The 15826-nt window shown below is 42.7% G+C and overlaps 1 protein-coding gene across 4 annotated transcripts in view; it reads right to left on the bottom strand.

Moving 5' to 3' along the window:
• The window catches only part of NCKAP1 (NCK associated protein 1), a 124490-nt gene that overhangs the window by 19578 nt on the left and 89086 nt on the right, over window positions 1-15826 (bottom strand). For all 4 annotated transcript variants that reach the window (XM_030579635.1, XM_030579636.1, XM_030579637.1 and 1 more), the window contains 6 exons: window positions 15606-15745; window positions 14152-14283; window positions 10196-10414; window positions 9644-9774; window positions 9126-9223; window positions 588-681 (listed from right to left, as the gene is read on the bottom strand). In XM_030579635.1, coding sequence (XP_030435495.1) covers window positions 588-681; window positions 9126-9223; window positions 9644-9774; window positions 10196-10414; window positions 14152-14283; window positions 15606-15745 — 814 coding nt within the window. The remainder of the gene's footprint in view (window positions 1-587; window positions 682-9125; window positions 9224-9643; window positions 9775-10195; window positions 10415-14151; window positions 14284-15605; window positions 15746-15826) is intronic.

Here is a 15826-nt window from a genome sequence, read left to right as displayed (position 1 = left end):
AATGAGCTTTTTACACACAGATGTCAAAGTCTGGATGTAAGCACTCCTCTCTGCATAGTTTACAATGTCTCTGTTTAATACTTACTTTTAAACACTCCTGTTTTTCTCAAGAATGCAGCAATATACCATGATGGAATCATATTTGAAACAGGTGCATCCACATAACACTATTCAATTTCTGCTCTGCATGCATGTACTTCTACATGCCTGTACTCTGAAGAATTATATTTATGGCTATTAAAAGTGGACAACAAGATCTGTTTCATCCCAATGCACGACAGCCCCTATCTTTGGCAGAAAGGCATCATATTTTTGCACACACCCCCACCCCAGCTTTTCATTGTTATATTCAAGTGTCTATGCACTAATTTACACTGAAATCTCATTTTGTTTATACATGAACAGTCTGGATAAGTTTTTAAATTTAATCAGTTCACATACATTATGAGTCAACTCTAGTGAATGAAATGTACATTTCAATGTTCATGTATATTAAATTCAGAGAGGATAGTTTTCACAATGTTTTATTTATGCAGACAACTGCAGGGACAAAAAGAAAAAGAAAAACAATATTGCTAGTTACCCACATGATAATCTTTTGAAGAGTGCTGCCATCTGGTCTGGTTTGTCAAAGCTGGTCCTCATTTGTGTTAGCACTTCAACATTCTCCACCACAAGTTTCTAAAGAGAAGCAAGACCTCAGGTCAGCCGTAAATCTCAGCGTGTTAAAAAGATAGGTGCATGCTTTAGGACATTTCAATCTAGCAAGCAGGAAATCAAGCTCATGAAATCCAGATGTTCTGCTATATTTCTTCTGAAAGAACTACAGGATTATTCTGGTAAATGCTGATTGTACACCAAATAAAGCTCTGAATGACCAAGAGAGGAAGAAAAACTGCTGATGGGAATGCAGTTTATATTTTCAGAAGTATGTGCAATTTCACAATCTTAGACTAAAACTTAACAAAATAAACCTTGTATAAATATAATTAGTATAAAACATCTTTAACGCCAATAATATTCTTACTCATATCTCAATAGCTTTTTTCGTAAAGCAGCCCACTCTCTTGCTCTTTTTCACTAGATGTATGCTTGGGTGACGGTTGGATTGCAGTGAATTTAGGAAGCCTCCTTAACTGGAAAGCAGTACCTCTCTCAAAATTTGATTGCTTCACATTTTAGTGTAAAACAAGAGAGGTTTTATTTTTTTAAATAATCTGGTCCTCATAAATTATTCAAATATTAAATATCAGCGCAGCTTTCCTAAGATTATTTTCTTTGACTCCAATCACAAAAAGAGAGTATTAAAGAACAAGGAATAAGAAATTGTTTATTTAAATCCATGCAATTTAGTCTTAAGCAGTAAGTCAACTTTAAAAGAAAGCCAGAATTCTTCTGCATGTCAAACACAGTTTGGCTGAAACAATATGTAAAGGAAGTGTTTCTCTTTGATCCTTAAATAAACACACATGAGCTAGAGATTTCCGTAGCAAGTATGTAAGTGTAATAATTATTCTCCAAATATATAAATTACAAGGGATTTGAAAAACTGTGAAGCTGCATAACCATAGCTATAAAGTTGAACTTCTTGGATCCAACAAGGAATGTTTTGTACCACCTGGTAAGGCACCTATGCTACCTCAAGTCCTCCAACCACAAGCAAGAAGTGGTTATTTTACTCTTATAAAAAGGGAACCTACAGTACACGAATGATAATCCATTCAAATGTTTATCTTTAGAGATAGAACTATTGTCTTGAATATTAATTGAGCTTCTTACGGAGAGGTCAACCTTCATGTAGCTCTGCATACTACTAAGTGGAGGAGAGATTATGCCTACTTCTCCCTAGACATCACTCTCTAAGGCCATGGCTACACTTACAGTTCTGTAGCGCTGGTAGTTACAGCTGTGTTCGTAGGGCCAGCGCTGCAGCGTGGCCACATTTGCAGCACTTGCAGCGCTGTTGGGAGTGGTGCATTGTGGGCAGCTATCCCACAGAGCACCTCGTCCCATTTTGGCGCTGTGGCTTGTGGGAAGGGGAAGAAAGTGTGCGGGTCTTTCTGCTTCCTGTTCCAACGCCCCGTGGTGCTTTGCTACACATTCCGAGCAGTTTGGCGGCATTGTGAGTCTGCAGCGCGATTTCGGAGATTTCTGTTACAAATGGAGCCTGAGCTGCTGAGGACCTTGCTGATGAATGTTGCCAGCACATCATGCATGGCAGTGGAGCTATTCCTTCAGCTGCAAAGTGACAGTGAGGAGTCAGACGATGATATTGAAACGCCTGACGCTCAAGACACTCAATTGCTTGTGGCAGTAACAGACGTGCTCAGCACCGTGGAACGGCGCCTTTGGGCTCGGGAAACCAGCACTCAGTGGTGGGATCACATCGTCCTGCAAGCCTGGGATGACGAGCAGTGGCTGCAGAAGTTTCGGATGAGAAAAGCCACTTTCATGGGACTGTGTGCTGAGCTCGCTCCTACCCTGCGGCGCAGGGACACGAGATTGAGAGCTGCCCTGCCAGTGGAGAAGCGGGTGGCTATTGCAATCTGGAAGCTGGCAACTCCAGACAGCTACCGATCGGTGGCGAACCAGTTTGGAGTGGGAAAGTCCACCGTTGGAATGGTGCTGATGCAAGTTTGCACAGCCATTAATCGCACCCTGCTAAGAAAAACTGTGACTCTGGGGAACGTGCAGGACATAGTGGATGGCTTTGCAGAAATGGATTTCCCTAACTGTGGAGGGGCAGTAGATGGGACGCATATTCCTATTCTGTCACCACCCCACCTGGCATCAGAGTACGTTAATCGCAAGGGGTATTTCTCCGTGGTTCTGCAAGCGCTTGTGGATCACCGTGGGCATTTCACTGACATTTACTCAGCGTGGCCTGGAAAGGTGCATGATGCACGCATCTTTCGGAACAGTGCCCTGTTCAGGAGGCTGAGGGCCGGGACTTTTTTCCCAGACCGCAAGATCACAGTAGGGGATGTCGAAATGCCCACTGTGATCCTTGGAGACCCCGCTTACCCCTTAATGCCATGGCTCATGAAACCGTATACAGGGAAGCTTGACAGGAGCAAGGACCGGTTCAACTACAGGCTGAGCCGGTGCAGAATGACTGTGGAGTGTGCTTTTGGCCGTTTGAAAGCCCGCTGGAGGTGTCTTTATGGAAAGCTAGATTTGGGGGAAAGCAGCATCTCCGCTATTATATTCGCGTGCTGTACCCTCCATAATATTTGTGAAGGGAAGGGTGAAAGATTCAGTGAGGAATGGACCTCCGAGGTTCGACGCCTAGAGGATGAATTTGCACAGCCAGAGAGCAGGACTACTAGAGAGGCCCAGGAAAGGGCTTCAAGGATTAGGGACGCCTTAAGGGAGCAATTTGATGCTGAGAGCCAACAGTAATCTTTGGTGCCTTTGCTGTGCTCCTTTCTACCTTGGGGTACAATATTTACCACTTCCTGCAATAATAAAATGTATTGTAAAAGCCATAAAATCCTTTATTCAAAATACAGTACATAAAAGGCCAGGGGGGTTAGGGTGGTGGACTGTACATTCAGAGGTTTGAATATGTCCTGTTTGGATTACTGTTCAATGTCTGCTGCACTTCAGGATTACTATTCTGCAGAGTAATGGGGGTGGAGTGCACAGGGTAAGGATTGTAGTTATCTGGGCTGGTAGGTGATCGTACAGGTGTTGGGGGCAGCTGGGGGTAATAAGAAACTGGCTGCTGGAGAAAGGTGTTTTGTGCAAATACTGGGGAACAAGAAAGAGAGCTTTGGGAGGGGTGTGGGTTACCACGGTACAGATCTGCCTGCATGGCTACGAGAGACTCGAAAGAGTCAGTTTGGCGAGCCAGGAGGCTTATCATCTGCTTTGAGGTTTTTTTGGTAGCCAATTCCTTTCTCCTGCTTTCTGTTTGCCTTCTCTCATACATTTTCTCTCTCCATTCCTGCGTCTTCGTACTTTCTCTGTTGTAGTGATTCATAACTGCTTTGATCAACTCCTCTTTTGATTTTCGTGGATTTTTTCTTAAGTTCTGCAAGCGACGTGAGGCCGGTTATCCGGCTGCATTAGTCAAGGTCACTAAAAACAACATAGATAGAAACATGTAATACGCAGAGGGTACATTGTTTATTATCACACAGTGAAGGAGTTTTTAGACTTTTTGTAGCATCATTCCCACATACCTAACATAACACAGAGAGGCCAGGGAAGCGAAGGCATGGCGAGAAATGGGGTGAGTGTTTCTGCCCCGACTTCACCTGGGAGGGGGAACTGATTGATGGCTCACTGGGGTTTTTCTGCACTGGGTACAGGAGGTAGCTGGTGTCCTGCACAGGGGACAGTAGTGAACAGGTAGGTGGCGAGCTGCTGGCGGGAGGGGGGGTGGGTCCGCGTAACTGCCGGCCTGCTGGTGAGGGTGGGGGAACGCACCGCGGGGCTGGCTGCCTGCTGGAAAGGGGGGGGGGGAGACCAGAGCGCACCGCGGGGCTGGCTACCTGCTGGAAAGGGGTGTGGGGAGACCGGAGCGCACCGCGAGGCTGGCTGCCTGCTGGAAAGGTGGGGGGGGGAGAGACCGGAGCGCACCGCAGGGCTGGCTGCCTGCTGGAAAGGGGGGTGGGGGGAGAGACTGGAGCGCACCGCAGGGCTGCCTGCCTGCTGGGAAGGGGGGTGGGAGACCGGAACGCACCGCGGTGCTGGCTATGTGCTGGAAGGCTGTGGGGAGACTGGAATGCACCGCGGGGCTGGGGGAGGACCGCGAACCTGGCGCCCTGCATTCAAGTATCCCTAAATTCTCAACAAGGTTTCCTACTGCCAGATATATCACTGCTGCGTGTTACCTGGGAAGAGAGGGAGGGTCTTCTACAGCAATGTGGATTCCGCCCTGGCCCCAATGCAGCCTGCCTGTGTGCAGCCATGGTCCCCCCACCCCTCGCTGCACAGTGGATCGGATGAGTTAGCCTGACTGGGACAAGGACCACGGTGGTTCTCCCTATAAACTTGCGAAAGCACATTGCCCACGCTCTGGCTGCAACTTTTCAAGAGATTACCGAGGCAGATTACAGAGACGTGATAGAGCAAATCAATGGGCTATTCCACGTTTAGGCATGCATGTAGGCAGCCATAACCCAAACCGTCCTCTCCCAAAACATAAAAATCAGCTTACCCCGAGCACGCTGCTCAGCTTCTTCCTCACCAGCAACTTCCAGCTGCTGCGACTGGCTAGCCTCTTCCTGGCTTGAGAAGAGCTCCTGGCTGCATGCCTCCTGGGACTCCGGGGTGTCTCCCTCCACCACAGTAGCCTGACTCTCGGCTTCCTCTACACCCTCCCCCACGTCTCCTTGCTCTGAACTCTCCATCGTGCTCCTAGGATTGGCAGTGGGGTCACACCCAAGTATGGCATCCAGCTCCTTGTAAAAACGGCAGGTTGTGGGGGCAGCTCCTGAGCGGCGATTTCCCTCACGGGCTTTGCAATAGGCACTGCGCAGCTCCTTAATTTTTACCCTGCACTGCAATGCGTCCCGTTCATGGCCCCTTCTCAGCAAGGACTGTGATATCTGCCCATAGGTATCAATTTCTCCTTCTGGAGCGCAGCTGTGCTTGCACAGCTTCCTCACCCCAAACACTGATGAGGTCCTGCAACTCGGAACTGTTCCATGCTGGGACTCGTCTGGGGCATGGAGGCATGGTCGCTGATTGATTGATTGCACTCCACACCTGGCTGAGCAAACAGGAAGGGGATTTTTAAAATTCCCGGGGCATTTAAAGGTGGGGTTAGCTGAGCCCAGGGCAGTGGAGTGTGCATGATTACCAGAGAGGCTTATAAGGTATGCTGTGATACCTCCTTATACCACGGAGGTCAATAAAAGCGCTGGTGGGCGTCCACACTTGCTGACCAGCGCTGGATCACCAGTGCTGGAATCCCTACACCCGAGGCTCGACCGGGTGTACAGCCAGCACTGCAATCAGGGAGTTGGAGCGCTGGCCGTGATTTGCAAGTGTGGCCACATCCTAAGTTGCAGCGCTGTAACCCCCTCAGCAGCACTGCAACTCTCTAGTGTAGCCATGGCCTAACTCTTTAAGAGTTCATTTGGTGCCTTATGCCCCTGAAAATACGGCCAATGCTGGAACATACATAAGGAAGATGTAAGAAGAAAACAGGACACGCTTTGGATTGGAAGATAATAAGCAGTCTCAGAATAGCCAATATGGAATACAAGTGTCCTATTGCAGCAGACTTCTGCCAATACAGATCAGCTACTAAGCAGCAGTAAGCCACAGCCTAAAACATGAAGGAAAAAATGATACCTCATTAACAAGAGTACATATAACTATAAAAACCTTGACTTTTCATCTGTACTCTAAAGAGAAGAGATGGACTCCATGATCCTACAACCAAAGCAGGCTCATGAAGAGATTACAAGTTGTATCCAAGCACATTTGGGGAAGGGGATGTAAGGCTCAAGTAGTGACTTTTGCAAACATCTTTACAAGAGGCCTTATAAGTCTTCAACAGATGTAGTAGACAGAGTGAAACATTAATTAGTAAGCATGGAAATTCAACAACAGATTAAAATAATAATATGAACACAAACGAGACACAAATACCATAGTATTACTCTATGTAACTTGACAAAATTGTTTCCCACCCCCTAACTACCTGGCAAAGTTGTTCCACTGCAGACTTCAACTAGCACCAACGACTGGGTACTACAAACCTCAAGGTGTTTGTGAAAGTCATGCCCCCATGCCCTCAGGCCTGCCTAGGGATTTGAGCTCCCCTCCTCCACACTGAAGGCAGGAGAAATAACAGAAGGGAACCTACAAGCTGTGAGAGACTGAGGCATACTCCTTAACCATGCAATGCTGTGCCCAGGACCAATGTTCAAATAGCTGACGGGTTAGGGACCTCAAATGGACCCCTTATAATCTACCAACTGCATTGTAACCGCCGAAGTTGCAACAATTGGAATGTAAATCCCCTAAACCACCCTGGAGGTCTTTCAGACAGAAGGTGAAAACCCATACAGGTCGTTTTCCAATTCTGCCATCTGGGTAAAATCCCATAATTGGCAATCTGCCTACCCCTAGGCATCACAAGAGATTTAGTATCTCAATTCAAGGATGGGAACGTTAAGTCTGAAACAGAGCTCAAAATGGCTACTCAGCTAGGCAACAAGCAGTAGCCACTTCAGTTCCTCAGATAGGAACTAATATGTTGCCAACTTCACTGCCCATTGTAACAGCAATGGCTCCAATGCCCTGAGCCAACATGAGATAACCTACCCTCTTCCCCAAGCCATGCATCATGAAGAAGAGAAAAGAAAACAAGTACCCCCCCACATGCTGAAGTATAGTTTGAATCAGTGGCATCCCAGCACACCAGGTGACACCCCAGGGGGCTCAACCAGTCATACATACTGTTTAGGGAAATGGGAAAGCTTGCAATATCTCTGCTTAACTTCATATTTTCAAGGGTATCATACACCCTGACAATTCAATGTCATTGAAATTCACTTAAAGGAAGGAAAATGCGTATGGGTGGGGCTGGAGAGACAATGTATATAGATGTGCACACACTTTAAAAGGGTTATGGTATTCTAAAAGGATTTTTTCAAGAACAAATGTAACTGGAAAACAAGAATTCTCAAAGAATTTAAGCTGTCTGTTTTTAAAAACAGTAAGACAGCATCCATCATCAGGCAGTATGTTCCAAATAAATGCAAACCCATCATTAACTGCAATGGGAAAAAAAACTGAGTGGGACTCAATATGGCTACTAACTTGCTACTAAGTCCATAAATTACAATATTAGAGGGGTCAATAACAAGAATAGCACAGATTTTATAGCCCACAGTCTATTTGCATAAACAGGCTACTGTCTGGCAAAAATACCGGAATAATCTTATTAGATATTTTAAAATGTTCACCTAACAATAGTTAGTATAAATATGTATTAAATGTACTTTTCCACTCTTAGTGTTAATGTATGTCAATTTGGTTTCATATGTAGGAAACTCCTTGCATACCTACTTATAGTGTTAATTTCCATTCAACTTTTGCAGAGCACCACACTAGATTTATTGCCTTTGTATCAGTAGCAGATGCACCCTCCCTTTTTAATAGGTGCACTCCTCTTTCTCCTCTTTGCTTTGCTGGGGGCGGAAGCCCCAACCACCCGCAGCAGTACATCTGCCCTGGCACTGCAATTCTAACACTAGTTGTGGAAGGGAGGGCCGGAGGAAGGAGAGTGTGCTGGAGAACAAAGCCCACCACACATTCACTCCTGCAGCACTGGGTCCTGTCCCAAAGGGTTGGACCTAGCTCCCTGCTCTAGGCATAATGACAAGGCGCATAGGGTTGCAGTGCTGCTCAGGTTTGGCCTGGCAGCCTGGGTGCCAGGTCACAACACCAGGAGCGGGGAGCCAGGCCCAGACCCTTGGGACAGGTGCTATTACTGCAAGGGTTTCTGTGGATGCAATTACTCCCATGAATCCTGATTAAAGCTGCCCCGGCTTTGTAAAGTAAAATGGTAATAGTAGGTCTAATTTTGTTTAGAACAGAATCTTTCAAGTTGTACTTGAGTACACTGGACTACTGGGTCTTAACGTTCAGTTGGAAAACACTGTAATAATGCAGTCCCAAAGCACTCAAACTATTCAAATCCCTGAGGACAACGTGAATTTGAACAGGTATTTCATCAGCTTGAACAAAGTTCAGAATCTATTTTAAAGGAAAACCATTCAAACTGGAAAGGATAATTTTGTCCAAAAATTAAGAGAGCTTAAAATAGCAAAACAGAAAATAAAGCCTATTTGAAATTAAGTGCAATCAAAGTGAGCAAGATATGCTAATATAGTAGCAGATTCTTAATGTTAATTTAAAGGAAAGGGCTCTTAGAAATCAGGTGTTTTGGACGCAGTCCAACCATTGAGAGAATATGATACAGAGATATGCTCAAGTGTACTATGTGTTCATAGATGACAGATACGAATGAGAAAAAAATATCCATATGTTTTCAGTTTTAGTGTGGTATGGTAATACTCAGTGAATAACACGCAAAGCATAGCTCTTAAGCACTATAAATAAAATGTGCATAGGGAAAAAAATCAAAACATAATTACCTTAAGTTCAGCAACCTGTGAGGAAATGTGCCACATAAGACTTTCACTTAAGAACTTCATGCCATATGGTCCAAGTAGTTCTGAGAGGGCCCTCATTTCTAAAGGAAGAAAAAACAATTGTCTTTATGTTGACATTTATTTTGCAGTGATTTAACAACCATAACACATGTAGCAATACCATTCTATCAAAGCAATCTCAAAACTGGATACAGAGTAAAGCTTAAGTTGTAACAGTGGGGTATAAGTTCACCTACTGCATTTACTTACAACAAATCACATATACATAGCCAGTAATTGTTTCAGCAAGAACAAGAAAAATATTGGTACTTTTTCCCCTGGGTAGCATAACACAAAAACAGCAAGAAGAGAACACAAGAAAGGCAAAATTCTTCTGTATATTACAATATTTCTCTAAAAACAGCACTGGTATTCCACAATCTCTCTAAAAGTCTTAGTCTCAAGCACATGAAAAACAGCCCTCACAAGGAATATCTAGAACCATGTCATAAAAAGTGTACCTGATATGTCAGAGTATTCTTCAGCATTAAACGTCAACTCATTTTCTGTGGGCAAGTTCACAAATGCCTTCATTGCTGGGAAATATGCTATATGCCCATTGCTGACTTGCCTTAGCAAGGTTTCCAAATACCTTAGCAGGAAAAAAAATTTAATGTAAAAATATTAGTTCGATGAGAATTATACCATGCTACTCATAACATTAAAAAAGTTTCACTGATCTGCAAGGGTGAAATTCATCATTGTGGAGAAGGACAGCATAAGGTCTACACACCACTTAAATTCCTTTTCAATGGTTTAACTGTGCACAGACCTGTCTTGCCCTCTGCAACAAGAAGAAGAATTTCACCTTCAGTGAGTTTTTGGACTCTTTTTTAAACACCTATTGGTAGAAACAGTAAATCTGTCTTGTTTGAAACTTGCAAATTTGCAAGTGTTCATGCCATACACAATTCCAATTTCCTGATGCAAGCTATTCAGTTTAATTAGATTTTAAGTGTATTTAAACGTAAAACAAATTGCTCACAATAGATGTTAATATGTTAAATTCTTACCAATTTGTGTACAGACTGGTAATAGTTGGCTCCCCGTGACTATCCAAATGCTGGGTTTGCTGAAGAAGAACATTGTTAAATACTCTTGTTATGTCAATCTGCACATAATTTTCTATTGACTGGAGTACTGTCATGTAGGCTCTTACACTCGTTAACAGCTCTGAAGGTTTTGCAATCTCTTGTGTTGCTTGATTATACATAGTCATTCCAACAATTGACCTTTTAAAGAGAAAAGAGTTACCTTTGTACATTAATGAAGTTAAGCAGTATTTAATTCTTCCTGGTTGTATAACGGATTGGGTATTCAAACTTTTAGATAAATATCTCAATGAGATTTAAAATATGATAGCAGCACTTTTCAAAGAGAAATCAGCAGGAATACTGACTCATAATCCATGTTCTCAGATAAAATTGCATGGGAATTCTTAACACAAACACTTAGTGAACAGTATGAAGACACCCAGGGAAGTATGATCTACAATCAAGTGAATGACCCATGAACTAGAAGATTTAAACTACAAGCAATTTGGTCAAGAAAACACTCCTAAAATACATTTGCATGAGAGAAACTAGCTGTAATTATCTACCACAAACACATACTTGGGCTTAAAAGGAAACACCAGCCAGTTAATCTATAACCATTCTCAGGAGCACCATTTAGGACAAATTCTTTGTACAAAGGTACTGTTATAGTTTATGACCATTTCTATATATTTTTAAAGGGTTTAAAATAAAATTTATCATTAAAATAAGCACAAAAGGAAATTTAACAACAAAACTGAAAGTAAAAGAATTAACTCATGCTGGGGCCTCAGATCAGCTTGTGATCTAATTTACATGCACTGCAAAACAAAGAAGACAACCAAGCATATCAAGAACGGACAATTTAATTTCCTGAATCAAAACATAATATATTATGTTAGAAATGGAGTCCTAGTAAATAATCTAGCCCATTCTGTGCAAGTGCCGTACTCTTCTCAAGACTAGAACATATCTATAATTAGTCTGTCAAATCTAATTTTAATTGTCTTGTTTAATGGATCTTCTACTACTGCTCTTGGAAAATTATTACCACATCTCATTGTTACGAAGTTTTTCCTGATATTCATTTTTAAAAATGGATTAAAAGATACCACTTCTACATAAGAAGTGTCAGCCTACTGGGCTCCCCTCAACCGTGTTAGCATTCATTATTTTAGTGCTAAGCATTTGTCAGTGGTGTCATGGAGTGTGGGGGAGACAAGGTCCTGCATCCCTGGCTTCCTGCAATTCATCATGACTCTCAGCCAGCCAGAAAAACAGAAGGTTTATTTAGACGACAGGAACAGGGTCCAAGACAGGTCTTGCAGGTATATACAACAGGACTCCTCAGTTAGGTCCATCTTGGGGGGCAGGGAGGCCAGAGCCCCATCTGGGCTCCCCTCCATTTCCCCAGCCAGTTCCAAACAAACTCCCTCCAGCCATCTCACTCAGCCTCCCACTGGCTTCTCCCTCACCCTTTGTCCAGTTTCCCGGGCTGAGGTGTCACCTGACCTCCAACCCCCATCCTGGTTCTCATGGAAAGTCTCCCATCCCCAATGCAGACAGTCCCAGAAAAACTCCCTTGCAACCTTCCCAGGTCAATACTCCCCATCCAGTATTCAAAGAACATATTAAGAACATTCCCAGTTCGTCACATCTGGACTCTGCATAAGCATTTCTTGGTTATACAATTTTAGCCACAAAAGTGATTTTTATTTCCTACTAAAATGTCTGAAAAACACATGACACTTAAATAGTGCCTTCCATACGTAGATCTCAGAGTGCTTTATATAAGCCAAGTAATCACTACTAAGGAAGCAATTTTGCCTCGGATTCTGTGAGTTCTTCTGGGGCAGGTCTGCAGCAGCTGTCATCCCAGGGCTTTCAGAAGAGCAGCGGGTAAGGGGGGGGTGGGTGAGGGAGGGGAGGAAAAGGGGGGAGCACACCAGAATGGACTGTAAATTCGTGGGCTTTTGTGAATTTTTGTTTATTGCCTGCAACCTGACCCTGATTTTTTACTAAAAATACCTGTGACAGAACTTAATCTTAATCATTAGCCCTAATTTACAGACAGGAAAACTGCAGTAAAACTTGATTTGTCCAAATTCACACAATAAGTTAACAATACTAGGCATGAACCATGTATCAGACTAATTCAGAGACCCATGCTGAATCCTCTAGAGGACAACTGCCCGCTTAGACTCTGATCCTGAAAGATCCTGAGCATTCTCCACTCCTATTAATTTTAGTGGGCATAAAATGTACTCAGTACCTCAAAGAACTAGGCTTTTATACAGTAAATAGGGTCAAAGAGCTTGAGAAGTAATTCAGTATTTTGGTAATCATTTTGGACTCAATGATTATAATTACACACTCAAGTTTGTGCTCATGGTGATATACATTATGAAGGCAGGACAAGAAGAGCTGGACATGAAATGATTGTTTTAGCAGAACTGAAGTTTGTTTAAAACCAAATGTAATTTTTTTTGTTTGTTTTGAAGAAAGTGACATTTATTGTTGAAATGCTTTACTATTTATTTTTACAAGTTTGCCTCTGATGCCATCTTTCTTTTTTAAACCTATTTCAGGAAGTGCTACTTTACAAAATAAAGCTGGCATAGCAATATAAGCAATAGTTCAATCACAAAAAGAAATATACAAGCTTAAAGTAGTAAAAACTAACATGTTTATATAGGATAGGAAATCAACCCTTTGAATAAAAGATAAATTGCAGAACTCTGGAAGAAATACCACTTAACATCAGAAATAGAAAAAAAATTAAGACATTGCAGTCTCTGAATAGCAAATCCCATTCCTAGTTTGGGGCTACCCTGAGTACCCCCTCAAAACCATCACTCAGCATTTTTGTGGACTTGCTACCCACCCCTAAGGCAAAAAATAAAATTACAGAGAGCACTGTGGTTTAGGGACTTAAACCCAGGACTTCATGAAAAGTCAACAATTTTTACCCTTTTTATGTCACCATCACTTCTCAGTGTATCAAGAGAACATTCTAGACAAAAGTCTAGATCATGTCCTGATCACTAGAGACAGAGCCGACCAGAGGAGGGGGCAAGTGGGGAAATTTGACCCGGGAGCCCTGGCGAGGGTCTTCGGCAGCATTTTGGCGGTGGGGGGCCCTTCAGTGCTGCCGAAGACCCGGACTACCGCCAGGTGAGTACAAGCGCCGCAGCTCCTCCGCTTTGTCCCAGACCCCTGAATCCTCCGGGTGGTCCTGACTAGAGACTCCCTAAAAATCTTATGTGAAATACAGAAGATATAGTTCGAATCTCTACCAAAGCTGACTGTCAGCATGATCAACAGGGATGGCTTTTACAATGAGAAATTCTCACAAGAGGTTGAAATTTACCTTTCATTACACCCACTTACTACAGGGAAAAGTCAAGCCAAGAACTCACCTAGTAGTGCATCAAGCAACCATTACACCAGCCCACAACACTTTTTATTTTAAAGCAAATATGTTAAAAAGTTTCCTTTTAGGTTCCTTGCCAGGTCCTGAGTTCATATTTCTAAGTCCCCACCTCCAAACACTGGTAAAATCCAACACCGGAAACAAGGTTCAGCACTACAGGGATGTGGCAATGTGAAGAGAATCTCTGTAGTATTAGGATTTGTAGTCATGGACTCCTATGAAGAATATGAAACTAGTACTCAGAATCTGGGAGGTAAGTAGAAGAAATTTATTTTCAAATATTTTGTTCTAAATATAATTTCAATTTAAAAAATGTTGTATGCCTACATATTTATTCTAATTGATCTGCAATCTTGGTTCTTAGAATTTGCTATTTTAAAGCTTTGCAGTTCATGTTTAAAAATAGTCTTGTGAAATAGATACACACCGTATTTTTAACGTTAGAACAAAAAATGATTTATTTTCCTTGGTTAAGTAAAAATTTAATTTTGCAGTCTCTTACTTGGTAAAACGGATTTCCAGGTGAGATGTTAAGTACTCCCTTGGGGTAAATGTATGTTCCCAGACAACCATGTTTGGTACGTAATTGATTGAGAAGCAGAGCTCGGAAAGTGCAGTGTGCAGTTTGTCCAGGCTTAAAAAAAATTGACATACAAATTACATAAGAAATTACAAAACTATTTCAAAGAAACACAAGCACACATTATTATTGGGGAGTGTTGCTGACAATGTTTACGTAAGTAAGATCAACTAGTTCTGTCCTTTAAAAATAAGTTAGAAGTGTGCAGTAATCATATGAGGAAGCTTTTCACACCTAGTTAGTTAATTTAAAATCAGATTTTGGGAGAAAACTGACTAATGCAGGATGCTACGGTTCTGTGTTGCTTTATACTGTGCAGAACAAAAGAAAGACTGTTGCACAGTTCACCAAAATGAAAAACTTCTTTAGGGGGTTGCTTAACTTATGTTTTGTAATCCAACAATCACTTCAAGAAACTACATGTCGTAACCTCTGAAAGTTATTAAAAAATTCTTAAGATTAAAACTAACTAATTTCACAAATTCTAAGGGAGCCTTTTCTCTCAACCACTCCACTCACGCTAGCCATCTGATGCCCCACTGCTGACTGTGGCAGCAAGCTTTCCTTCACAAAGTGCACGCACATACTCAGCATTTCCAACTGTAATGGTAAGCAATGGTAAATGCTTCTCAAACTTTTTAAAAGTATTTAACACTATTATAAATACTGGAGGCAAGGTGGGGTTTGGGATGGAGGCTGCCAGCTTGTGACTTCCCATGTAATAACCTCGCGACCCCCTGAGGGGTCCCGACTCCCAGTCTGAGAACCCCTGCACTACTACTTCCTTTCCATCATTTCCCCTCATCCTGGTGTTTTTGTCCCCTTTACCATATGCACTCTTCTCCTGCTGTGTTCCTATCACATTGCTTTTCTAATAATTTTCAACCCCCCCGTGGCAGCTACTATTCAGAGAAGATTCCCTGACAGATGGGGGTGCAAAGGATGGAAGGAGACTAACAATCTTGTAGGCACCTCAGCTCACTTTATTTAGTGCTTCATCAAATCAGATGGTACTTTGGTGGCAATGTGCAACTGACACTGCTCTCCTGCCCCACAGGCTAGCCAAAATTCTGAGTGGGACAGAACCACCAGGTGGGATTGTGCTGCCCAGGAGAGAGAATGCTGAAGGGGTAGATTAAAGGATGTGTAAACCCCACCTTCTCCACACAGCCAATGGGGAAGGGAGGAGAGAGACCGACCCCCACCGCTTTATTTACATGGCTGTAAATTTACTCAAAAGATAAAATGAAAATTCCATTAGTACTGGTCCTAAAATTAACCATGTAAATCAACACAAAGAAAACATCCATGTTTAAACAAAAGGATTGGGGAGAATGCAGGAGGAGGAGGAAGAAATAGCAAGAGAACATGCTTACTTGGTCACCACCAATCTGTTTTTCCTCATGCTTTCTACTCCCGGTTTCTCCCTCTCCGGTTCCCCTTTCTTTCCAGTCTGTTTTTTTGACTTTTTGTTCACTGCTTGACTGATTGTTTTGGCACAATGCTTTGGCAGTAGCTAAAAGAGGATGGAAAAAAATCTTAGCTACTATTAGATTAAAAATAAAGTTATGGTTCAGGTGGAGTATTCATCACAAAG

Source organism: Gopherus evgoodei, chromosome 11 (genome assembly GCF_007399415.2).
Source record: "Gopherus evgoodei ecotype Sinaloan lineage chromosome 11, rGopEvg1_v1.p, whole genome shotgun sequence".
Lineage (NCBI taxonomy): Eukaryota > Metazoa > Chordata > Testudines > Testudinidae > Gopherus > Gopherus evgoodei.
Note: the sequence above shows the minus strand (reverse complement) of the source record. Positions and strands in the feature narration are given on the sequence as shown.